The 26,248-nt window shown below is 38.7% G+C and overlaps 1 protein-coding gene across 2 annotated transcripts in view; it reads left to right on the top strand.

Moving 5' to 3' along the window:
* Positions 1-5,169: 5,169 nt before the first annotated feature.
* Positions 5,170-26,248, top strand: part of LOC148849936 (E3 ubiquitin-protein ligase UPL3-like) — a 37,409-nt gene continuing 16,330 nt past the window's right edge. Inside the window, exons 1-8 of one of the 2 annotated variants that reach the window (XM_088947416.1) lie at positions 5,170-6,525; positions 6,777-6,887; positions 7,032-7,148; positions 7,276-7,446; positions 7,520-7,681; positions 20,776-21,024; positions 21,139-21,260; positions 21,387-22,812. In XM_088947416.1, coding sequence (XP_088803542.1) covers positions 5,665-6,525; positions 6,777-6,887; positions 7,032-7,148; positions 7,276-7,446; positions 7,520-7,681; positions 20,776-21,024; positions 21,139-21,260; positions 21,387-22,812 — 3,219 coding nt within the window. In that variant the 5' untranslated portion in view covers positions 5,170-5,664. Of the gene's footprint in view, positions 6,526-6,776; positions 6,888-7,031; positions 7,149-7,266; positions 7,447-7,519; positions 7,682-20,775; positions 21,025-21,138; positions 21,261-21,386; positions 22,813-26,248 lie in introns of both variants that reach the window. The other variant, XM_088947415.1, reaches the window with a different exon arrangement.

Raw genomic sequence — 26,248 nt, 5'->3', positions numbered from 1 at the left:
TGTTGGAGCATGCGCTGGTAGGCTAGATTTGGGCCTGCATCGAACAGGCTGGCTTGAGCTCTGGACTTGGGCCTTAGGCCCAATTTTTAAGTTTGCTTACAGGTTTCGTTAAACCTGGCCTAGCCACTATAGGCCCAATTCTTAAAAATGCATGTGTGAGCCTGTTTGTAGAAACATCAAATTGGAACCTTGTGGTCCTTGCCCACCATAGCCACTTCATTCACTTTCTTTTATACCTCTCCCTCCACAATTATTCATTCTGTACTATTTTTCTAATTTCATAGAATGATAGAAAAATTATGTCATTTTTTGTATTAATCTGTGGGAGTATATATTTTGTTCTTTGAAGCCTTGCATTTTCTTATCTACCAGAAAAAAAAAAAAAAACCTTGTATTTTCTTAAGCTTTAATACTTGATCCTTCTACATTCATGCATTTTGGTAGTCCATCAAGTTGAACCATGTGCGAGCCCATTTAAATTCCATCTAAAGATTATAAAAATCAATACAAATCTATTAATAAAAATATTAGTTTATAACTACTTTTTATTAATTTAAACCCATATAACTAATAATCTAAATACATATATAAAAGGCAACTGTCCATGTCAGCAACTACTCTCCATTGAGGTAAAATATTTTTATATTTTTTTGTTTGTTAGAAGCTTATAAGCAAGGTTCAAAATTTCAATATGATACACCACATATCGGGTGCATCATATTGTATCGGTGGCTTAACGATATGCCCTTACAGGGGTCGTATCGGGGTCTGAACTGTTTCAGTGAGTAGATCAGCCTTAGACCGGCCCTCTGAACCAGTTTCAAAGAAAAATGGGGGGGGGGGGGGTAGCAAGCTTTGGTATAGGGCAATATGCTCTTACTGGCATATTAGGCCGTATCAATATTTTAAACCTTTCTTACAAATTATAGTTAGTCTTTTATTTTTTTGGTATTTCGTAGATTTAGTATGCATTTGCCACTATCTTGCTTACCCACTCCTAGACTATTACTTTCATTAATCCTCATGTTTTATCTTAAAACACACACTCTCTCTCTCTCCCTCCCCCACATTACTTAATAAGTTAATTCTAAATTAATGATACAGTTAAACTTTGAAGTTTAATAGTAACATCAATGGAATTAAGTTTACTTAATAAAATTAAAAAAAAAATATATTTGAAAAAAAGTTGAAAATATTTTAATTAATTGATGGAAATAAAGTAGAGTTAACATATGACTGTAATGACATTTAAGAAATTTGCTAAGTTAAATGAATTATTATTTTTAATGATAAAGCAATAAATGTTATTAAATCTAAAGTAATTATTATCAATTTAAACTTAAATTTCAATGTTTTAAAATCTATTTGAAAATGATATAAAATATTAATCTAAAACCTATTTAAATCCCGTTCAAATTTAATACGAGTAACATTTGTCCACTCTTACTAAATGGTGCAACTGTTCTTTTTTGTATTACATATTATAGACCATAAGAGGATCAATGAGTTACATTTAAAAATAATTACTAAAATTTTCAAGAAAAATTAAAAATTTCATTTAATAACAATGAAATTTCCAATAAAATTAATAATTAATGGAGTGCATTAACTCATTTTTAATTTCCTACTATTTTGAAAGTCCATTTAAAATATTAGAAATTAATAAAAAAAATATTAGTTGCAGTGTTGTACAACTATATTAATTTAAAATATATTTAAACCCATTTAAAATGAACTGTTGGACATTCTCATTGGATGGTGCAACATATTTTTTTTTTTTTGTATTACATATCAGAGATTATAAGGGGATTAAGGTGTAGGGACAACAAGGTGCACATAAGGTCCATTGACATTACTGCAAAGAGCCTACACTTACATAGGTATTGAATTGAGAATGTCATGTCATGTGGTTGAATTGGATTTGGACTGCCTTTGTCAGTCGATAATGTCATACGGACCCTTTTGCCTCATTTTTCACCTAACAAAATTTGTGCATTTTGTAAATAAAAGAAATGCTTACAGTAATAAAAATTTAAACTAATTCTATAAATTACTAATTAAATATAAGAATTAATGATAATTTAATATCTAAAATTCAACTTTTGCCAATTTACAGCTCATACGAAGAATACTATAAATTAATAAAAATTTATTAATTTTATACTTATCTTTCAAATTTCAATTAAGATATGTTTAAATTTTACATAAATTAGTGAAATTGAATACAAAATCTGACCATTGTGTCACTTTTACGACCACTTTATCACTTTAGCCACACTGGTACCATGTAACCTAAATAAAATACGAATCTTCGGCTATAAAAAGGTAATTCCCGCTCAATGTAAGGGATTTTTGACTCTTCAGCATTCATGTTGTTATTCTGCTCAGATTAGCATTGCTCTCAATTGCTTGGCTCGACCACCGTTTCTTCCCACTAATTCGAGCGTCGGAGTACTTACTCAATGAACAACTCCTCGGGCCTCTAACCACTTTATTGGTTTCAGATATTGCTATGTGGCTTTGTCCTTTCACCTCGGCTTTGTCCAATTGACATAATTATTTGATTGCCTCCCCTTGTATTATGGGGTCAGTGACAAAGTCCCCCCTATACTGTTTTGGCGACCAGGACCCTCTTGTGACAGAAAGTGTTAAATTACTAAAATACCCCACTAAACTTTTTCTATTTTCCTTTTCTCTTAAAACCTATTTAACCGGAAATGAATATCTGGTCCTGCAGAGTATTTTGTTTGTTTTGGTTGTTGGTTATCTTCCTTTCCATGGTCAAAACATCATGGCCACGTACAAGAACTGTAGAACAAGTACCTGCCAACCAGCTTCTATGCTGTTGAGATCTGGGCCGTCAAAGGATCCAGAAAGAATCCAAATCTGAGAAAGACTAAACTCGTTCACCACTTGGATTGATGCATGGTTTCTTCTCTGCTTATCTGTTTGTGTGTAACCTTCCATTCCATTGCAACCATAAATCGTCATCTTCTTCTTTGCTTGCTTGGTATTAAGATTACAGAAAGTCTGAGAGGAATGGATAGAACACAAATACCTCATGGCCATTGCCACTGACCACATCAGGAGCATCAACGTATCTGTCAAGAGGAAGCATGCGTATGCGTTGTTTCTTTTCAAAGTGATACAGAGATTTGTCTCTCAGCACATCATTCATTGAGCTTCGCCTTATGGGAACCGTTCCCAAATGGATTCATCATAAGTTCTACCACATGATTGATAATTTCATTAAACATTATTTGCACATCCTGTGGTGTTCCTTCGTCAAATATCCTTTGCAAAAACCGACAACCATGCTGATCCTTTGCTATGAAGTAGATATAGCCTTGGGCTTACAGCAATGAATTATAATTAGGTGGCAGAAAAGGGCAATAAATCTGTGGACTGCAACCATTTTCATAACTCATAGTAGGGATTCCTCCAGAGCAGAATCGACCATCCAACCCAGAACTCTTATGCCATAGGTGTTCTGTGACAATTGCATTGCCACAACCTTTTTTATGTCCTATTGAATGATCATTTCCCTTGTTGATCACATAGTTCAATCCTTTTCCCTGTATGATGATGCTATCCTCACAATTAAATGCCTCAAGATCATGCATATTTCTCATTGATGGTACAGATTGAGCAGCCCAACTGTTGGGAATTTCTCCTGCCCTTCTGTTAAACATTGGAATGGTGTAGCCCAGTTGATTTTCTACACCCGAAGGCAGCTTTAAATGTGTCCAACGAGAACTTTGTAAATTCAAAGCAACCCTGTCTCCACTAGAATTTATCCTCTTTTGCTGTGAGAATAGGAAAGAATCGTTAGCAGAAGGCCTAGTTAAAGAAGGGATTACATTTGGTACCCGAATTCCCCTATGGTACAAGTTCCTACCAAAAGCAAAATATGCTCGGAGTTGCAAATTATTTAAGGTTACATTGTTTGCATGCTCCCATGGAGGATTGATTTGGTCTACGAAGCAACTTGGCTGGGAAAATTGCACATCAGGTCGACGGGGAGAGAACAGGGCCATGATAAATTACCGAAATGAGATCCCTGCTGCATTCTCCACAATGCCGACGACATCTCCTCATCTAAATTATTTTGAGCCGTGGAACCAGAGTAGTTAAGGTCTCCATAATCAGAAATTTCTCTGGTACAACCTTCAAAAGAACCATTGATTTCGCCTGACTGGTGAATGATCATTATACCAAAAACCACTGTAAGGCTCTCTCTGAAACGCTCTGTTCATCGATAAAACCTCTTGATCATCTCTAATATGCATTTTACTTAAGTCCCTAGACAGACTCAATTCGCCCATCAAGTTTTCATCGGCTTTCTTCGCCGCAGGGGAATCCGAGAATCTGGAGTCCGGCCACAATACATTTGGATAATGGGTATTCCTGGGTGCTACCTGGGATTTAATCTCCTCCAGTGGAGGAGGAATTGGTGATCCGTCGTCGGGTGAGGACAACCCACCAGAGAATGAACTCGAAGAAGAAGAGCCTTGGGACTGCAGCGAGACTCCACTAACAGGGGTGGCGCACGTATACATCCCAAAGGATACCAAAAAACATTGGACTTGGAAGAGTTCTCGGAACCAACACACCGGATGGTAAAGGTCCATCCGGTGAGAGTGCTTTCCCAACTAAAGAGCACTCTCATATTGTCTGATCTTCTCCCAACTCCCAAGCATCAGTCTAAATGAGGGGAAATGCTTGAGGTTAGTTTTGAGATTCAATCGAGAAGACAATGAACAATATAAAAATAGTACTTTGGTCATTTAAAAAATTTTAAATAATCGGATGAAAATTTTTTCGAAGTTAACTGACAGAATATTAACGGAGGGGGTTTTTGTTTAATGGATAAAGTTCAGGGGGATTTTGTCGAAAAAAATACAGGGGGACTTTATCACTGACCCCATAGGACAAGGGGGTCTTTGTAATTTACCTTTTCTTATATCATTTTACAAAGAAAGGAATCTCCTTTTCATGGGCACGAAGAAGTGAATTTGTGCCTTCGTGCCGAGATCGTCAAAAATCAAAAGTGGGACGTGCCCACCCAAATCAGCAGTTCAGCACTTCACCCAAAAAAAAGGGGAAAAAAAAAACAGCAGTTCAGCGCAAGAAAATATATAACAAAGCACATAAAAGCATATGCCGATTAAGACGGGGTGAAAGGAGAAGCCTTCATCGGCTCATCATTGCCATGGAAGCTTAATAAGAGAAGGGGGAGAGAGAGAGAGGGATACTTTCTTGTTCTTCTAAACCAGAGCGTTCTGACTTCTGAGTCTCTTCTTTAAAACTCTATGTGGACATAAATAATATGTTGTATCATTTGCAAAATTTGGAGGCAAGAGCTTAATCACTCTTCTAAAAATGTGTAATTCTGATTGAACCTCACAGCAGAATGATTTTACCGAATAGTTTCTGATTGCAGAAAGGCTGATTAACAGTGATTTTAGGGTTTGTAGGTGATTTTCGATTTTGGTGGTTACTTTGGAAGGCGAAGTTAATTGGTTCTTGATCAGCTTCGACACAGCTAGGGCTTTATTTTTCCTGATTGGAACTGTTGGTTCAGCGATGCCAGAGTTTGGTGGATCAGGGAAAGCTTGATCGCCGCCGAAGGCGTGCGGCTTCTCGTCGTGAGGGGGGTTTTGTATGGAAACGCGGAGTCGGAAGCGGGCGGAGGCCTCCTCAGCAGCCCCTTCATCTCAGCCCACTACCCGTTCGAGCAAGAGAGCTCGTCTGTCTGTTGCATCGCCCTCGTCTATTCCCTCCATTTCGATAATTTCCACTCGTTCCCGCCAAAATTCACGGTCACAAGAATCATTGGCATCTGCTGCTCCCATGGATTCTAATAGCGAATCATCTGGTTCTGCTTCCCGCCGCGAGTCATCCAGCCGACGTGCAAGGAATCAGGGTTCGGAGAGAGAGAAAGATTCGGATAAAGGGAAAGAGAAGGAGCCTGAAATTAGGGCTAGGGATAGGGAACGAGATAGCTTAGGATTGAGTATTGATGGTAGTGGCGGTGGGATTGATGATGATAATGATAGCGAAGGAGGCGTTGGCATTTTACACCAGAATTTGACCTCTGCGAGCAGCGCTCTTCAAGGGCTTCTTCGGAAACTTGGTGCTGGATTGGACGATCTTCTTCCTTCCTCTGCTGTGGCAGCAACATCATCCTCTCACCAGAGCGGGCGGCTTAAGAAGATATTGTCTGGGTTGCGTGCGGATGGAGAAGAAGGGCGTCAGGTTGAGGCCTTAACTCAACTCTGTGATATGCTCTCCATTGGGACTGAAGAATCGCTGAGCACGTTCTCTGTTGATTCATTCGTGCCTGTTCTTGTCGGACTGCTTAATCACGAGAGCAATGCTGATATCATGCTGCTAGCTGCCAGGGCTCTCACCCACCTTTGCGATGTGCTCCCATCGTCCTGTGCCGCTGTTGTTCACTATGGCGCTGTTTCATGTTTCTGTGCACGGCTGCTCACTATTGAGTACATGGACTTGGCTGAACAGGTGCATCCTTTTCTTTGTTTAAACATTTTCCATATCTTTTTCTTCCCTGTTGGTCATCTGTTCAAGCAAACCCCCAAAGTAGGGAACAAAGTAAAAGAAAAGAGAGGAGGAAAGGTCAGTTTTTCTGATTCCTATAGGATCTGGTTGAGAATGCCAATTTCATTCCTTGCCTTAAAATCGCTATTCATTTGATACTTGCTCTTTCACTGGAGTTTGATAATCTCATATTGTGTTTGTTCCAATGCATGCAGTCTCTGCAAGCTCTTAAGAAGATTTCCCAAGAACACCCAACTGCCTGCTTGCGAGCAGGTGCTCTTATGGCAGTGCTATCTTATCTGGACTTTTTCTCGACAGGAGTTCAGGTAGTTCTAAGTCTTTTTGCTAATGTTGTTTTCCAACTAGTTAGGTTGCTTGTATGCTTCTTGGGAGGCTGAGCGAATAATGTCTTTTTGCGTCTGCTTGGTGTTTCTGTGTGTGTGTACACGCGCACTTGCCTCATGCTCCAGCGAGTTGCATTATCTACTGCTGCAAACATATGCAAGAAACTTCCATCAGATGCAGCCGACTTTGTGATGGAAGCTGTACCACTGCTTACAAACCTTCTTCAGTACCACGATTCAAAGGTGAGATTGTCATTTCCAAGTTTCACGGTTCAAGGCTTCAAGCAGTACTCTCTCTCTCTCTCTCTCTCTCTCTCTCTCTCTCTTTCCTCCTGTTTGTTCTGAGTTTTGGCGTGTTTAGTACTTGCAGGTTTTGGAGCATGCTTCTGTTTGCTTGACTCGAATTGCAGAGGCTTTTGCATCATCACCAGAAAAATTAGATGAACTGTGTAATCATGGACTAGTAGCACAAGCTGCTTCTCTTATTTCTTTAAGCAATTCTAAAGGTGGTCAGGCATCCCTTAGCACATCTACTTACACGGTATATTCAAATTCAGAGTTTTGGATTAATTGCTTATTTTGTAGGCCTCCTTTGTGACTTCTATCCTGTGCAGGGTTTAATCCGCCTGCTTTCAACATGTGCCAGTGGGTCTCCTTTGGGTGCCAAAACTCTACTTCTCCTTGGCATCAGTGGCATTTTGAAGGATATTCTTTCTGGATCTGGCCTAGTTGCAAGCATTTCAGTTTCACCTGCTTTAACCAGACCACCAGAGCAGGTATGTGCTTCTTGTTTAATTAGTTCATGTTCATACATGGAATAGCAGGTTTGTGCATTGTATTGGTTTTCAAGAGTAAAATAATAATGTATTTTTGGTCATTGGAATGATAGAATGAAATACTACTTATTTGCATGCTTCATACCAAAGACACATTCCATATTTCCACTTAAATATGGATTATTGACACCTGATAGCATTTCATAGCCCATTGGTTCATGGATTCAGCTGCTGTCTTTTGGGCAGGAAAAAAAATCTCAGGAGAACACTTTATTAGTTTTTTTTTTTTCTTTCCATGTTGCAATTACAAATGTCCATCACTTCCTCCAAGTAGAAAAATGGGTATCTCTAGGCTAGTTGCTTCACTGTAAGAGAGTAAACTTAATTTTCATCTAAAATTTGCAAATCTCACAGCAAACTGAGGAATTTGTGAGTTGGCCAGGAGTCATGAAGTTTTATTGAGGTGGTTGATGGTGTTGAGGAGTGGTTCATACTAAAAGGAATGCATTTTGGCTGTAAATGGAGAAATTGGTTGAGGTATGTTTAACCATGCCATCCTTCTTGGTAATAATAGATGTTACTTTGCAAGGCAAATATTATAGTTCCTGGAGAATTATGCAAGGTGACCCACTATCACCTTTTCTATTCTTTTTCGTTACTGAGGCTCTTAGTCTTAGCAGGTTAATTGATAGGGCTGGTCAGGGAGGCTTCATTAGGGGTTTCTTTGTGGGAGATGAGATAGAGGAAATCTCTTTTTTTTTTTTTTTTTTTTTCTGTGAAGCTTCACAAGAGCAGATGATGCACCTAAGGTTCATATTTTTTTTGGTTCAATTATTATTGATAAAAAAAAATATTAAGGTGGTTGAAAGTCATATCTGGTTTTCATGTCAACTTGCAGATAAGTGGCTGTTGTGGAGATACCTGAATTAGAGCATCTAGCAGATATACTCGGGTGTAATGTTGGAAAGCTACCAACAAAGTATTTGGGCTTGCCACTAGGGGCTTGATGCATTTCCCAACAATATTTGAGATCCAACTGGTAACAAAGGATATAACATTAAACAGAACGGAATGGCGAAACAGGATTCATGTAGCTGACCCCAAATATTTGGGATAACGGTTGGATGATGGTGATTTGGGATCTTATGGTAGAACATTTTGATAAAAGACTGGCTTCTTGGAAGGCTAGATGCCTATTAAGGACAGTAATCGGGAGTGTATTATCCTTGATTCCCAATTATTTTCTATCACATTTCTCTTTGCCATCTACAGCGGTAAAAAAGTTGGAAAAAATAATGAGGGATTTTTATGAAGGGATGGGATGGAAGGATGATATCAAATTCCATTTGGTTGCTTGGAAGAAGGTATACATGCCAAAGAATGAAAGTGGCTTGGGGAGGGCTATGAACACTGTCCTGCTAGGCAAGTGGTTTTGGGGTTTCATTGAACAACAAGACAACTTATGGGGGCAAGTTATTTATCCAAATATGGCACAAGAAATAGGTAACTTTTGGAGGGATAAATGGTGTGATGATCTTCCACTTATGGTGATTTATACAAATTTATACATGGCAGTTTATAACAAGGATGTACTAGTTAGTGATTGTTATGAGATCCATGACAGCACAGTTGTATGGAATTCCTGATTTAGATGTTAGAGAAATGCCTACTGCTGTTGAGAAGGGGCATGGTGATGGATAATAATGATTGTATTTTGCTCTGATGAGTAGGAAATGACATACTATTTCATTGCCATTTTATCCAAAAATATAGGAAATGGTGTGATGATTTTCAACTTATGGTGATTTGTCCAACTTTATACATGGCAGTTTATAAGAAGGATGTAAGTGATTGTTATGAGATCCATGACAGCACAGTTGTATGGAATTCCTGATTTAGGTGTTAGATAAATGCCTACTGCTGTTGAGAAGGGGCATGGTGATGGATAGTAATGATTGTATTTTGCTCTGATGCGTAGGAAATGACATACTATTTCATTGCCATTTTATCCAAACATATAGGAAATGGTGCAGCTTCTTTGGGTGGAAAGGTTTAAGTGAGAATATATGGGGGATTCTATCAGTTGCTATTTTTGGGTGCATTTGGGCTGAGAGAAATATATGCATTATTTTAGGAGAAATCAAATGCAGGGGAAGCAGTATGAACCGAACTGAATGGAACGTTAAGTTCTTGGTGGTCCATACATAAACTGTTTTTGGAAAGGGTCACATTATTTAGGGCATAGTGATATACTGATCCAACCTCATGTATATTCCCATTGTACAGGTCCTTGGATCTAGGGATACATATGTGGTTTTTGAAGCAGAGGTTTACAAGTTGTAGGAGCTGGATATTTATTTCTTTATGGAAGGATGAATGGTAGATTTATTGGTATGTCACCTAGGTGGGGGAGTGGGTTTCATTGGGGGTGTTGGTTGTTTTTTTTTTTTTTTTTTTTCGACTTGTTCTGTTTGGTAGGGGAGAGGAGAGATGAGTGGTTTAGTGATGGGTGTTTAAGTTGGGTACTCTTGGGGATCTCATTGTATAAGTGATGTTTGATCAACTGAATTTGTATTTTTTAATATCAATTAATAAACTGCCTACATAGATGGTAGAATCCCATTGTAGCACCCTTGTTTCTTTCATTCTTAAACTAGGAAGGGGTGCCCGTGCTGAGCATGGACATGTAACCAGAAAATAATTACTTGTTTCTTTCATTCTCCATTATGGCACTGGGTCCAACACAACCCCTTTATTTGTCACTCCACTTCTCTCTCTTAGAATGACACTAGGTTCCACACAGCCCCTTATTTTGTCACTTCACCTCTCTCTCTCTTTCTCACTCTCTTCCTCCCTCCCTCCCCATTGGGTTCTTCATTATGACATATGCTCTCACTGGTTCACCTCTCTCTCTTTCTCTCTCACAACTCCCCATGTATTGCATGCGTTTCCCCATTATGACATCAGGTCCCACACAACCCCTTGATTTGTCACTTCACTTCACTTCACCTCCTTCCCTCCTCTCTCAAATATGAAACTCCATTAGGTGACACATGGACCATAACTCCCACTTTCTCTCTCAAATATGACATCAGGTCCTATTGAGTTCCACACAACCACCCCTTTTCATCACTTCACCTCTAGTCCATGTCGCTTACTTCTCAACCCCAAAATAGATACCATTCTCTCAGTGCTCATGCTATCCACGTTAGTCTTTAAATTCCATGAAAGTCATGTTCTAGACGTCAACCATTGAAATTTGGCTTCATGACATTTGATGGAAGTGGAAGTGACTATATTATGTGTACATGAGTGTCACAATTTATTTGACTTTGTTAACCTAAAAAATAGAATGCAAGCAAGGATGAGGCCTTCTGTCTTGGTGTAATTGATGCTGGGAAGGAAGGTGAAGAGTAATCTAGAGGTTGAAGACAATGAACTCATAACGTTAGGGGAAGTAAGTAATTTCGACAAGAGGGGGAATCGTCCCATTTATTGGTGACCACATGCTCACCAACGTTGAGGAGAGGGGAGAAGCCGAAGGGTTGGAGGGCTTCTTGGGTGCTAGTAGCATTATTCCATATTTGATCTCGATGGGTTAAGATAGACAGGTTGGGGCCACCCCCTATTTGGTAATGTTGTTCATTCATTCATCCTAATAAAATATCTTCTTAAAAAGCAATTAAAATGATAAAATCATTATGTTTTTGTGTGAGGACTAAGAGTTTAAGACCCTATCATGAACTTGTTTGGGCTTGCCTCAAGGGGCATGGCATGGGGGTTTGGGGCCGGAGCCCTCAACCCAGTTGCTAAGTTCAATAAAAGCAAAAAAAGTGTTAAATTTTCAAAAGGCGCACCATGTGTGCACCTTTTGAGAGGGCCGCGCCTAGGACCTAGGCGAGGCACCTACCCTAAAATGCGCATCGCTTGTGCGTCTAGGCGCGCCTTTTAAATCACCGTTCTCGCTTGTTGGCAACAATCTGTGCTATTCCCAAGGTTCAAAGTATCGGAAAGGTAATTTTAAGAAACATATTGAGATATGCTTTGGAAACACATAGATACAGAGGAAAATCAAGATACACATGGATACACTAGAGAATCCAAAAAATGTAAAAAAACATATTGACAGCAATAAAAACGAGTTTTATGTGATTATAACTAACTTATTTAAACACAAAAACCATATTTAATGATTTATATAAAGTATTGTAACATAATTAGTAATTGTTGAAAAATAATAGAAGAACTAAAATGTACGTGTGTGTGTGTGTATATATACTAATATTTATTAGTTAATATTTTTTTGAAGTCATTTTTAGTTAATTTTTAATAGACAAATATAATTTGTTTTAATCTTATTATTATATAAGTTTTAATAATCAAATTTAAGCATTTATTGGGAAATATTCACCAAGAGAATAAAGATTACAATAAGAATCAAAATACATGAGATAAGCAATTAAGGTTGGCATAGTGATTAGTTAATTGTTGTTGTAAATAATGACTAGGGTTCGAAACTTCTTACCTCCAACTTACGATTTTTAATAATAACTTAATTAGCATTTACTGACATCTTAAATGCCTTAATTAAAGGTAATTCAAATGAGTATTTAATTAAATAATATTAGCATTTAATGACATCTCGAATTTAAAGGCTTAATTAAAAGTGATATATATGAGAGAGAGAAGAGATAAATTAAATTTACATTTGAATTTAAAAAGTAGAAAGAAAGGAAAATTAAATTCGGCTGATACACAGTGCATATCGGTCTGTTTAGGGATTGTATCAGCCTATACATATCCGAAACAGTCTGGTACGACTGAAGAAATACAATACCATCTAATTATATATGTCCCATGTATCCGATGTCTCCCAAAATGATACATATCGGTTGATACGGGCTGATATGTTGTGAAATCTTAAACCTTGGCTATTCCTCCTGATGGTGTTCATTAAATTAAATGTGGTGCTTCATCCAAAGAGATAGCTGTGAAGTCGGGGGAATCTTGTCTCGATGGTGTTTTGGTTAAGCCGTTTAAGGGTAGAGATGGAGGTGTTGATTTGGGTGGGGGTGGTTTTAAAGGAGTGGAGAAAGGGAAGGTGGGTGGCTTTGGGGGTGGGGTGGAGTCGTGGAGAGAAATATTGTGGATAAGGAAGGAGATAAGATGAAAAGAAATGGTAGGGGGGAGATAGTTGTTTGTGGTGGTGGTTCGGATTACATTTGTGCCAATCTGGTTTTGGATAAGGAGCTTCCTGAGAGTAGAGAAGACCTTTTAGTTGATGAGGTGCTAGTTGGAAAACTGGGAACAAGACTCATATTGTTCACGTTAATAAGGTTTTCCAATGACTTAAAGATGGCATCGTTGGGGTTGGCCAGCTAATAAACTTAAAAAGACTTACAAAAGAAAGGGAGTCAAATCCAAAGGGCAGAGATCTGATTTTCAGGCTGGGGATGGCCAGAGTTTGAAGGTTTTGGACTGGAAGTCGGATCCTTTGGTGATCCCTTCAGATGAAGAAACATTTAAAAATGGAGGATTGGAGGACTCTAGGATAAAAGATAAGGAGGAGAAAGAGGTGGAGCCAAAGGAGAAGGAAATGAAGCAAGGAAGCATTGATTTCAAGAAGCTTGTCGATAGGGAGTAGAGGTTGGCAAATCCTTGGGGTTGTTTTTCTTGGGAGGTGAGGCTTTTGTTAGAAGATCTTTTGAGTAGTTTGAGAAGAAGAGGAAGGAAGAGAGTCTTTCGAAATCTTTAAAAGGGGAAGGGGGAGAAATCTGGAACGAGGAAGGAGGAGAGGAAGATTTTTATGTTGATGAGGAATAACTGTCAGTGTCGGGGATCTGTATGGACGAAATTGGAGGACTGCTCGTGGGGTCCCTGCTGTCGCTCAGTTTGTTTCTGTTTTGTTTTTAGTTTTGCGTGGGTGAGATGTTTTTGGTGAGTCGTGCCTTCTTGGCACCGATGGAGGATGTATCAAGTTTTTTATTTTCTTTAATAAATATTTTCCTTTTACTTATCTTTGACTCAGTAGAACTTAATTTTTTTTATCAGTGGGTATAATTTTATTAATAAGCTTCATATTGTATCTCAGGGCTACCAATATGCAAGATATAAAATTAGTAGAATTATAGTTGGAAAAGAAAATACATTAATATTAAAAGCATAAATCAATTTAGACAGCACTAAGCAATTAAGATAAGTGATTGTAAATATTTTAAAACATGGAGGCATTCCGCTATCCAGGGTTCAAAATATCTATACGATACGCCCTGTATTGGGTGTATGATATTGTATCTCAGGGCTACCAATATGCAAGATATAAAATTAGTAGAATTATAGTTGGAAAAGAAAAGGCATTAATATTAAAAGCATAAATCAATTTAAACAGCACTAAGCAATTAAGATAAGTGATTGTAAATATTTTAAAACATGGAGGCATTCTGCTATCCAGGGTTCAAAATATGTATACGATACGCCCTGTATTGGGTGTATGATATTGTATCTCAGGGCTACCCATATGCAAGATTTTCTTTTGATGAATAAAGATAGTTTTATTACTTCAAAAAATAAAGGAGATCTCATACAACAGCCCAAAGAAGCTTAAAAGGAAAAAGGAAAAGATAAACATTACAGCTGAGCCCAAAACAAATCTTCCCTGTTTGTCCCTTGCTTAGCTAAGCCATCAGCCAAAGCATTTGCTGATCTCCCCACCCATTGTGTACCAACAGACATATTCCTTGTCAGCCACTTAAATTTTTTGACTTCATTTCTGTAGCACCATATAGTTTCCTCAGGGTTCTGCAACCACCCCACCACCATCTTGGAGTCCCCTTCTATAACAAGCTGTCCTACTCCTAACTGATTTGCGAGTTGCACTCCTTGTATGGCTGGTAATAGTTCTGCTCTGACTGAAACCCCAAATCGCAAAGGACCTGAATAAAGAAGTACAATATCTCCAGCCTCATTTCTCAAGATCCTTCCCATTCCAGAGTGCCCTGGGTTGCCCTTCAGTTTCATTGAACCTTCAGGCGGTGGAGTCCATCTTGTAGATGCCTTAGTCTTCCTAGAAGAGCACCTTGCCACTGCTGGCGAATTTCTCCTAAGATTGAAAAGGAGAAGTGATGGAAAAGTTCCAGAGTCTTTAGCCAGTGGATTGCTCTATTCATCACACACTCCTTCAAATCTTGGCTGCTCCTCTCCTTGTCTTGGAAGATTCTAGCATTCCTTTCTTCCCAAATTGTCCATAGCAAGGATTCTCTAGCACATCTCCATATAATTCTCCCACTTTTTTTTTGGGGGGGGGTGGCTGGCTGGAGGTAGAAGGGTTAAAGATCATGCACACTTCTGTTGGCATGTTCCACCTGCACCCAAACAACGAAAAAAGCCAATTCACAATTCTACAGAAACAGAACAAGACATTAATAGGTGATAACAATCCTCCCCGTGTGAGCTCTACAGAGAGTACACTAGTCTTCTCTTTTGTAGATTATCTAAAGTGTCCACATTCCCATGGTACACTTCCCAACAAAAAAGCCATTATCTTTGTGGGAACCAGCCAACACCATATTTCCTTTGAAGGGAAAACTTGTTGAGAGGGAAATTGACAAAGGGTGTTAAAAAAAAGAAGCACAAGAAAAGGTTCCTCTGGGCTGGGGAACCCGAATCCTATTGTCTGGCTTAGATGGATCCAAACAGACTTGATTTAAGAGATAGGTCAGATTGGAGAAGGAATTAATTTCATCATCCCTTAACCCCCTACGAAAGCCAAAGTCCCAATTTGGAGCCAGAGGGGTACTCTCAATTGTGATAAAGTTTGAGATGACCTCATTTTTATATAAAGACATAGAGAAAAGTGAAGAGAAAAGTCTTTTAAAGGAATATTTCTGATCCAAATATCCTCCCAGAACCGAACACTGTTCCTAGAGCAAGCATCATACCTGACAAATTGAGGAAGAACACTATGAATGGCTTTCCAAGGTGTTGTCAAAGTAGCCTACCTTGACAACCAGCATCCCACCCATTCTCTGAGCTGCCATGAATGCTTCCCACCACTTCATGCCATAATCTCTCTCTCTCTCTCTCTCTTTGCAAAGGCCACTACCACAGCCACTTCCCCATCAATGCTAGATTTTTTTGAATCACCTTACCTAGACCCAACCCACCATCTTCTTTGCTTCTGTACACAACTTCCCACTTTACCAAATGGGCCTTCTTCCCTTGTCCTGGTGTCCAAAGGAAATCCCTCATTAGTTTCTCCAGCTTCTTAGATTCCCTAGGCGGTATCCTAAAGACAGAAAGAAAGTGGGTAAGTTCACCAAGGTAGCTCTTATCAAGGTGATCCTACCACCCAAGGAAATGTAGTTCTTCTTCAGTGATGCTAATCTCTTCTCAAACTTCTCAATCATTGGAGTCCAAAACCTACTCTCCCTAGGGTTTGCCCCTAACGGAAGCCCTAAGTAGGGCAACGGCCAAGAAGAGATGGAGCACTCAAGACAAGCTACAATAGCTTCAACCTCCCTATCCTCCAGATTGATACCTGCTATACAACTCTTTTCCAGGTTTATTTTCAAATTGGAGATTCCTTCAAATCCTCTAATCACCTCTTTTAACTTTGCTACCTTCTCACTAGCACCCCCATCACAGAAAATCATCAAGTCATCTGCAAACTGAAGATGGGTGACTGGGATTCGATTTCTACCTATCCTCCACCTCCTTATAAGATCTTCCCTATCGGCCTTAGTGATGATTCAACTGAAAACATCAGCTACTAGGGTAAAAAGGAAAGGTGAAAGTGGGTCCCCTTGCCTAACACCCCTACAAGTTGGAAAGAAGTCTTCCACTACTCCATTCACCAATATTGAGTAATGATAGGTACTAATACACCCAAGTATCCAGCTACACCACCTTTGCCCAAACCCGCACTTCCTCAACACCTCTAAAAGAAATCGCCAATCCACCATATTGTATGCCTTCTCAAGATCCAATTTACAAACAAAGCCTCTTTTTCTAGACCTTTTCATCTCCTCCACACATTCATTGGCAATCAAGATTTGTTTAGTTTTTTGTTGCTCGTGAATAAAAGCCCCTTGGGCTTGACTAATAATGGAGGGGACAATTGCTTTAATACTTAAGGAGAGCACTTTAGCCAAGATTTTGTAAATGCTCGTTAACAAACTAATCTGCCTAAAATCTTTTGGATGGCTAGCATCAGGCTTCTTAGGGATTAGAGCAAAAAAAGTAGCATTGACTCTATGGCTTACTATGTGTGTTTCTTCAAATTCCTTAAAAACATCGCACAAATCATCTTTTATTATTTCCCATCAATCTTGATAGAAAGCCATTGTGAATCCGTCAAGGCTCGAAGCCTTATCTCTGTCCATTAAAAGCACTGCTTGTTTAATTTCTTCTTCCTCAAAATTCCTTTCTAACCACCTAACCTTTCCTCGGTCACCCTTGGCCAATTCACCCCTTCCACCACTAATCTCTCATTCAAGGGTTTTCTAAATATGGACTTGAATTTGTCCACAAACTTCATGGCTATCTCACCGTAGTTGGTAATCACCTTCTCTCCTAATTTGGTCATAAAATTCCTCCTCCTCCTTCCATTTGCTAAATCATGAAAGAATCTAGTATTCTCGTCGCCTTCTTTAATCCATTTGTGCCTTGATTTCTGCCTCCAGCTAATTTCTTCTCTCAAAAGCACCTATTCTAGGTCCTTCTTCAACTGTCTTCTCAATTCTCGGTCGCCCTCATTCAAATTATTTTGAGATTCTTTTTCATCCAATTCTTCAATCAAAGAGATTAATCTCATTTTTTGTTCCTCAGTTTTCCCAAAATGATCCCTACTCCACTCTTTTATTTTGCATCTTAGTCTTTGCAATTTCTTATGGAATTTTATGTCCTTCCATTTTACACTGCTTAACTCCTCACCACACCATTGTTTCATTTTATTCACAAAATCTGAGTGAGTTAGCCACATGTTTTCAAATCTGAAAGGTCTAGGTCCATTGACAAATGACTTCACCCCTATTTTGATGGGATAGTGAACAGAGGTGACCCTAGGCAAGGCTCTGGAAACCAAATCTCCCCCCCAATGATTCTCCCAGTCTAAGTTAAAAAAGGAATCTATCCCGTTTCAAGCAGAGGGGATTTTCCTCTAGGTTGGACCAGGTGAATCTAGAGTTCAAAAGTGGGATTTCCTTTAGCTCACAATCTTCAATAAAGCCATTGGATTTCCTTAGACTAGTTGTAATTGTCTGTTGGGGACTGCTAGATTCTTCGGTGAATTGTGTAACATTAAAATCCTCCCCCCCCAAGCACCAGCGACCATCCCTTAGGCCCTGAATTGCATACAACTCCTCCCACATTTTATTCCTTTCTCTGTAACTATTAGGGCCATAAACATTGGTTACAACCCAAACAAAACCATTCACTACATTCCTGAATTCAATTGAGACTGAAAATCTACCTATCGAACTATCAATTCCTCTACTGATTCCACCACAACATCCTCTTCAAAGAGTGATGATTCCCCCTGAGGCTCCCCAAGAGGGAGCTGAGTTCCAACCTATACCCCTAGTTCTCCAAAAGCTCCTAATCCACCTTTCATCCGGTTCTGAGAGTTTTGTTTCTTGCAATAGCACAATTTCAGGCTTTTCCCTTTTTAGTAAATCCTTAATCACCCTTCTCTTTCTCGCACTTCCTAAGCCTCTCAAATTCCAGTTAATGGTTTTCATGAGGGCAACTTAAAAGGACCCCAAAACTCTTGTCTCAATCCCTTACTTGAGACCTTTCCTCCTACCCCCCTACCACTGAATTCTAAGTCCCCCTCAATATCAGAGATTAACCTTTCAACCTCCGTTTTTTCTTTCTTTTTCTTTTCCTGTTTTCCTTCATTCTCCTTAGCATCATTTTTCATCTCTTCTTCCCCCTCCCCCCAGTTTCTCAGCCTTTTGCTCACCTTTCTCACTTACTGAAATTAATTTTGTTCCTTCACTTTCATGTTGGCCATTCTTCTCCACTGTATCTTCCTACTGTTGCAAAATCTCGAATTCAGTGCAAATTCTAGATTTTGTCTGCCTCCCACACCCCCTTACTGACATCTCCTCTCTCTACCTTCTCCCTCTAAACTTTCCCTTGTGCAGTCTTCTGTTTGTGGTTGGGATGTTGGTGCACCTGTTTCAGGCACAGAACACAAGTCAGCCACTAAAACTGAATTTACAGTTGTACCTGGGTAGACAGAGGGAGCACACGAAGCAAACGGACTAGAATGCAAAGCCTTTTCATTTGGTTCTGAGGCCTTCCCCTTAGCTGGAGAAAGTTGGGTTGCAGAAGTGGTAGACACTTTCGCCTAACCTACTCGTTTGAAGACACTTTCTCATTGTTTCCAATCCTGAAGTATCTTCATCCAACCTCATGATAGAATTTTGTCACCCACCGTACAAGTCCTATGAATCTTGAGAACCTGGGTCAGCCCCTTCGACGATGGGATTAGAGGACTGCTCATCAGCAGCTGCACTTGTTTCAACAATTCGCCCTCCCCAACTTCCTTCATCGCCAGCATCTTCTTCTAAAAAAAGAATTTCTGTAAAATTTGCATATTGAGAGTATTGGTACTTTGAACCAAGCACCATCCTAAGGTGTTTGGTGTAAACCGGAACACAAGAGTAGCAAGGATTTTTAATTAATAAATAATTAAAATAAGATAAAACGAATAAATAAAAATATAGTAAAAATACATGAGAATAGGAAAATTTATGAGAAATTTGAAAAATCCATATATGCAATTTCTACTAATAAAATCACCTCTTTTAAATATAGAATTAAAGTATCATCATCCATAATTGTATTCGTATCATTAGCCATCAATAATATATCACTTGTCAAGGGAATCTGGGACCTTCAGGAATAAGGGGAGTTTACAGAGATAAGAATGGTCACATTGTGGCGTTATATTCTGAACCAATAGGGGATGGTGACTCATGCTGAGTTACAAGCTGTGCTACAAGGGGGGTACATATCGCTAAGAATTTGAACTTTAACAGGTTACTCATTGAAGGGGACTCTATGGTAGTGGTTGGTTGGCTGAAGATTCCGAGTAAAATATTATGGAGTTACTCAAGAGATTTAAATAGTGGACTTCCAACATGGAAATAAGGATCCAATGGGAAAGGAGGATGGCAAATGGGCTAGCTGACTTTTTAGCTAAACAAGGGGTGAACAGGGTTCAATTGTTTTGGGCTTAGCTGTAATTTATGTTTGAGACCTGAAGCTGAACCTTGCACCTCTAGTTGGGATGTCTTAATGATGTATCTCTTTTGTTTCTCTCTGATTTTTAATGAAATTTCACTATTTATCAAAAATAAAGGAAACAAAAGTTCAGAATTAACATAAACAAGTGTGCCACCTCATATTCAAATGAATGTAGTGCATTAAAAGAAACCAAAGCTATGGTGCCCCTACTTCTATTTATGACATTTTATTGTAAAATTACAGTAAGCACATTTGGAGGGTTTTCATCCTTTGTATTATGTCAGTATAAATGGGGAACACAGTAAAATGGTTCCCTTGTCTCTTGTTTATATTATTTTTACTAAAAAGTAGCTTAAAAGGTAAGGGCATCTGAGGTGTATGCCTCCTGTATAAAGTGCCACAGAGGTGTACACCTCATATTCCTCTTCAGTGGAGGCGTATACCTCTATTGCTGCTCTTCGTTTGCTCTTTATTTGATATTTTTTGATGGAATGGTATTGAAGTGTATCCCGTTTTTGCTAAGCAAGGCACACTCCAACTAATAGCTGAAAAGTACTTTGATTAAAGACAAGAAATGCCTGATTTGATTTACCTTTATAACACATAATTGGTGTTGCACGCTATCATATTTTCTTTTTAACATAAATCTGCTTTAACAGTGTGTATTTTATGAGAATACTGAATATCAGTATTCATACATTTCAAATTCTAAGAGAACTTAAATGTGAAAAGTAAGAAACTTGAAAAATAACTTCCAAAAAAAGGAAATTATAGTGCAAAATGGTATTATTCATCTGGTGTTCATTTTATCTGATTTTGGTGGATTATGTTCCATGGATTAGATTTTTGAGATTGTGAACCTTGCGGATGAGCTTCTTCCCCCTCTGCCTCAAGGAATTATTTCTCTTCCAATTTGCTCAAATTATCTAGTGAAAGGATCTGCCACAAAGAAATCTCCTGTCAGTAGTTCTGGAAAGCGAGAGGATGCAAATGGAACTGTGCATGAGGTTTCTGCTCGTGAGAAATTATTGCGTGATCAGCCTGAGCTTCTGCAGCAGTTCGGAGTGGACCTACTTCCTGTACTAATACAGGTAAGTGCTTCCAATATGTTCATGTGGTACCTAAGAGGCTATAACCTACTTCCTCAAAGTAAGTGATAATTGGGATCATAACTTTCACTCCCCGTACTTATTCTTGTCAAGCAGATCTATGGATCCAGTGTAAATGGTGCAGTTCGCCACAAATGCTTGTCAGTAATTGGAAAGTTGATGTATTTTAGCACAGCAGATATGATTCAGTCTTTTCTGAGTGTAACAAATATATCAAGGTATTCAAAATATTTTACCCCTTTTCTTGCATGCTACATTTGTTTTCCACTGCAGATGAGAAATTTTCTTTTTCATGCATGATATAAAAGCTTAATTATTGTTTTTTTTTTTGTTTGATCTGCCAGTTTCTTAGCTGGTGTTTTAGCATGGAAAGATCCACAAGTCTTGATTCCTGCCCTTCAGATAGCTGAGATTCTCATGGAAAAGCTTCCAGGAACATTCTCCAAGGTGTTTGTGAGAGAAGGGGTGGTTCACGCTGTAGACACACTTATATCAACTGATTCTTCAAATGCAGCCAATGCCCAATCTTCTTCTGTGGAGAAGGATAATGATTCTATACATGGATCGTCACGTTCTAGGCGCTATCGACGGCGCAGTGGTAGTTCAAATCCAGATGGAAGTGTTTTGGAAGAATCGAAAACTGTTCCACCTGGAAGTGTTGGTTCACCACCAGTATCATTAGAAATCCCAATGGTTAATTCTAGTCTTCGCATTGCTGTAAGTTCTTGTGCAAAATCATTTAAAGATAAATATTTTTTGGCAGACACCGGGGTAGCTGAAATTGGTGTTACTGATGACCTTATGCGTTTAAAGAATCTTTGCATGAAGTTGAATGCTTGTGTTGATGATCAGAAGACTAAAGCAAAGGGTAAATCAAAAGCTCCTGGCCCTCGTCTAGCTGACATTTCAGCTAATACCGAGGAAAACTTAATTGGAGTGATATCTGAAATGCTAGCAGAATTAAGTAAAGGTGATGGTGTTTCCACATTTGAGTTCATTGGTAGTGGAGTTGTTGCAGCTTTACTGAACTACTTTTCCTGTGGAACCTTCTCCAAGGAGAGAATATCAGAAGCTAACCTGGCTAAACTTCAGCAACAAGCACTTGGAAGATTTAAATCTTTTATTGCTGTTGCTCTTCCTTCTGGTGTTAATGAAGGGAATGGAGCTCCTATGACTGTCTTGGTTCAGAAGCTTCAAAATGCCCTATCTTCCCTGGAGCGTTTTCCAGTTGTATTGAGCCATTCCTCTAGGTCATCTTGTGGAAGTGCACGCCTTTCCTCGGGATTGAGTGCGTTGGCTCAGCCATTTAAGCTGCGCCTGTGTAGGGCTCAAGGAGAAAAATCTCTTCGTGATTATTCATCAAATGTTGTATTGATTGATCCCCTTGCAAGTTTGGCTGCTGTTGAAGAATTTCTTTGGCCAAGAGTGCAGCGAGGTGAATCTGCACAGAAACTTTCGGTATCTTCAGGAAACTCTGAGCCTGGTTCTGCACCTGCCGGGGCTGGTGTTTCATTTTCATCTGTATCTTCACCTGCATCTTCCACTTGCCGCCATTCAACTAGATCCAGATCATCAGTAACCATTGGAGGTTCAACCAGGAATCCTCCTCAAGAAAGTAATTCAAGCTCTTTAAAGGGGAAGGGCAAAGCTGTTTTGAAATCTGCTCCAGATGAGAAAAGAGGACCTCAAACAAGAAATGCTGCACGCAGAAGAGCAGCTTCAGATAAGGATACCCAAATGAAACCTGCACATGAGGAATCTAGCTCTGAGGTATGCTATTCTAGTGACTTGAATATACCTACATTGTTGTGATTTGAAGTTCTCGATATGAGATAAAGCAACAGAAGTCAGAAATTATGTTGGTGTATGCACCTAAGTTTCCAGATGCGACCTGATGGTTCTCATAACAGGAAAACATCCATGTAGAAAGAAATTGAAATTTGTATAGAGCTTTGAATGGGTCGGATCTGGTTTGGGACAGGGTGTACCTGTCCCTTTCCATTTATTAATTGGGATAATAAGGACCTAGATCTGAACCACTTAGTTTTGATGATATAACCTTAATAAAACTGAAACTAAAATACTAAACTGTTTATATTTTGATAAAATATGTGTTTCTTTCCATTTATTAATTGGGATAATAAGGACCTAGAGCTGAACCACTTAGTTTTGATGATATAACCTTAATAAAACTGAAACTAAAATACTAAACTGTTTATATTTTGATAAAATATGTGTTTCTAACCATGATAATCTTCTGTATTGTTTATGAAATTTACTCTTTTAGACATAAATATAACAAAAATTACAAAACAAAGATATTTATATATTATTAACTATATAATCTATTGAGAACAGCAAGAACTAGTTTCGACCCAATTTCTAATCGGGGCAAACTCACAGAACCAGAACCAGCATAATTGGTTCGGCTGGTTTCGATCTGTCAGGTAGATCCAACCCATTGACAGCCCTAAGCTTGTGAAGTGAATGAGCTTCAAACAATTCATATCCTTCTTGTAGAAAGATGGTAAAGAGTCTATTTTGTCAATTTCTTGATACCCATCTTTTAACTTTAGTTATGTGATTGTAGATTGATGTGCGTATTCTTCTTCTAGTCCTAAACATACTTATTAGTTGGAGTATCAAACCAAACATGTGGAGTGAGAGAAAGAAAACAGTACAGCCATTTTTATCTGAACTTCTCTGGCACATGGGAAGGTCAATACCCTTTTTAGTTTACGAATAAAAGAATTCTGTACATGAAGGAATGTGTCATAGCACCCCCTAAATTTGGTCTTGCTGCTGCTGCTGCTGACCCTTTCCATTTTTTTTTCTTTTTTACAAGTTTTCCCCCTTAGGAAATCACGGGAAATATTGTTATAAAGGGAATTTACTTTACAGACATTTGGACATTGTGGAAGCGTATATACTATTATGAATTCATTGGCATTATGTTCATAAGATCCACATGGCTTCAGTTGCCATGCTTTCCCATCATTGATGCATTGAAGAAATGCTGCTGTATATACAGAAACACCCTGAAAGTTGCTTATTTTTAACTATCTTTTTTTAAATATGGACTCATAATTCCTTCCTTTTTGTCTTACTCAAAAACATTTTTCTTCTTTTTTTGATTGCTAATGGTTGGAAATTTTATTACTATGAATAAAACAATGGTACAAACAATAGGATGATAAAATTTCTTCTTGGGTTAGCTCTTGTTACCCAACCCCATTTTCTATTTGTACATCATTATGGTATATTTCCCCCAAATGGTTGTGCCCTATTCACCTCTTGTTTTGCCATTCAATCAGCCAAATTATTGGTTCTTCTACCCAAGTAAAAGTGACTACCACCTCTCTTGACAATGCTTGATTTTCCTCATGACATGCAAGAAGTCTGTTTCTTGTTCCTCGACCAGTGCACTACAACTTTTGTAACCCCTTCCATTCCTGAAATTAAGTTATTTGCCCAACCTCAATCCCCTTCCACCACAAAACAATTTTCTTTTGAAGATGCATATATGAATTTGCAGTTTTCCCTCTCTTTTTTAACACCCAATCAAAGAAGTTTTATAAAATAAAGTTGAAAGGACCCCTTCTAATAGGAGTTAATTAGCAGGGGCAGATGCGATTCAATACAGAAGCAAAAAGGTTACACAGCTATAGCTACAATAAGCCAAAATTGAAGTACAATCTAAATCAGTTCTGCATATAAGTTTCCTTTTGGTAATATATCAAATGCATAACAATTTGAAAAAAGATGGTTGTGGATATCAGATGATGAATTTGATACTTACTACTATAGATAATGGAGAACTCATACAACAGCCTGTGGAGAGGTGCGAGTTGCAGCCTCTCTCAACTGATTACATAAAAACTTAAAGGTAAAAGACAAGCATTACAGCTGAGCCGAAAACAAGACTTCCCTATTTGTCCCTTGCTTAGCTAAGCCATCAGCCAAAGCATTTGCTGATCTCCCCATCCATTGTGTACTAACAGACATATTCCTTGTCGTCCACATAAATTTTTTGACTTCATTTCTTTTGCACCATATAGTTTCCTCAGGTTTCTGCAACCACCCCACCTCCACCATGGAACCCCCATCTATAACAAGCTGTCCTACTAATTGATTTGCAAGTTGCACTCCTTGTATGGCTTCTAATAGTTCTTCTCTGACCGAATCCCCAAATCCCAAAGGACCTGAATAAAGAAGTACAATATCTCCAGCCTCATTTCTTAAGACCCCTCCCATTTCAGAGTGCCTTGGATTGCCCTGACTGCTCCCATCAAAATTCAGTTTCATTGGACCTTTAGGCGGTGGAATCCATCTTGTAGTTGCCTTAGTCTTCCTAGAAGAGCACCTTGCTACTGCTCGCCAATTTCTCCCTTAGTCTAAAAAGGAAAAGTGGTGGAAAAGTTCCAGAGTCTTTAGCTAGTGGATTGCCTGATTTAACGCACCTTCAAATCTTGGCTGCTCTTTTCTTTGTCTTGGAAGATTCTGGCATTCCTTTCTTCCCAAATTGTCCATAGCAAGGCCGCTCTAGCACATTTCCACATGATTCTCCCTCTTTTTTTGCAGAAAAAGGACAAGACATTAGTAGGTGATAACAATCCTCGTGAGATCTACAGAGAGTACACTAGTTGGGTGAAACACAAAGGAAAGGTCTTCTCTTTTGCAGGTTACCTAAAACTGTTCACTTTCCCATGATATACTTCTCAACAAAAAGCCATTATCTTTGGGGGAACTGACCTGCACCAAATTTCCTTTGAAGGGAAAACATGTTGAGAGGGAAACTAACAAAGGGAGTTAAAAAAAAAGAAGCACAAGAGAAGGTCCCTTTGGGCCGGGGAACCCAAATCCTACTGTCAATGTTCCATGGATACCTTTTTTGAGAAAAGGTAAAGCATGTAAAAGAAGTACCATTGTGGTAGTATTTCCAAAGGAGTTGCAAATGCATTTGCTGGTTCACCAATCATTGACGACATAGTTGTCAATGTCACGCCTTAGGTGTACACCTAGGTGACAAGGCTTTTTTTATAGATAAAAGTTCATTAAAATTCATTATCAGCAAAAAGATAAAAGTCTGTTAAAAACATGCCAAGGGGAGGTGCGTGGTGCAGCCTCACTCTTTAAAAGAAAAAAAAAAACAGAATAAAATTACTATTGGGCCCAATACAACTGATCCCTAGTTACTCCTTGCTTG

Source organism: Nelumbo lutea, chromosome 5 (assembly GCF_056320005.1).
Source record: "Nelumbo lutea isolate HS-2025 chromosome 5, American lotus-T2T, whole genome shotgun sequence".
Lineage (NCBI taxonomy): Eukaryota > Viridiplantae > Streptophyta > Magnoliopsida > Proteales > Nelumbonaceae > Nelumbo > Nelumbo lutea.
This window is presented reverse-complemented; position numbering and strand designations above follow the sequence as displayed.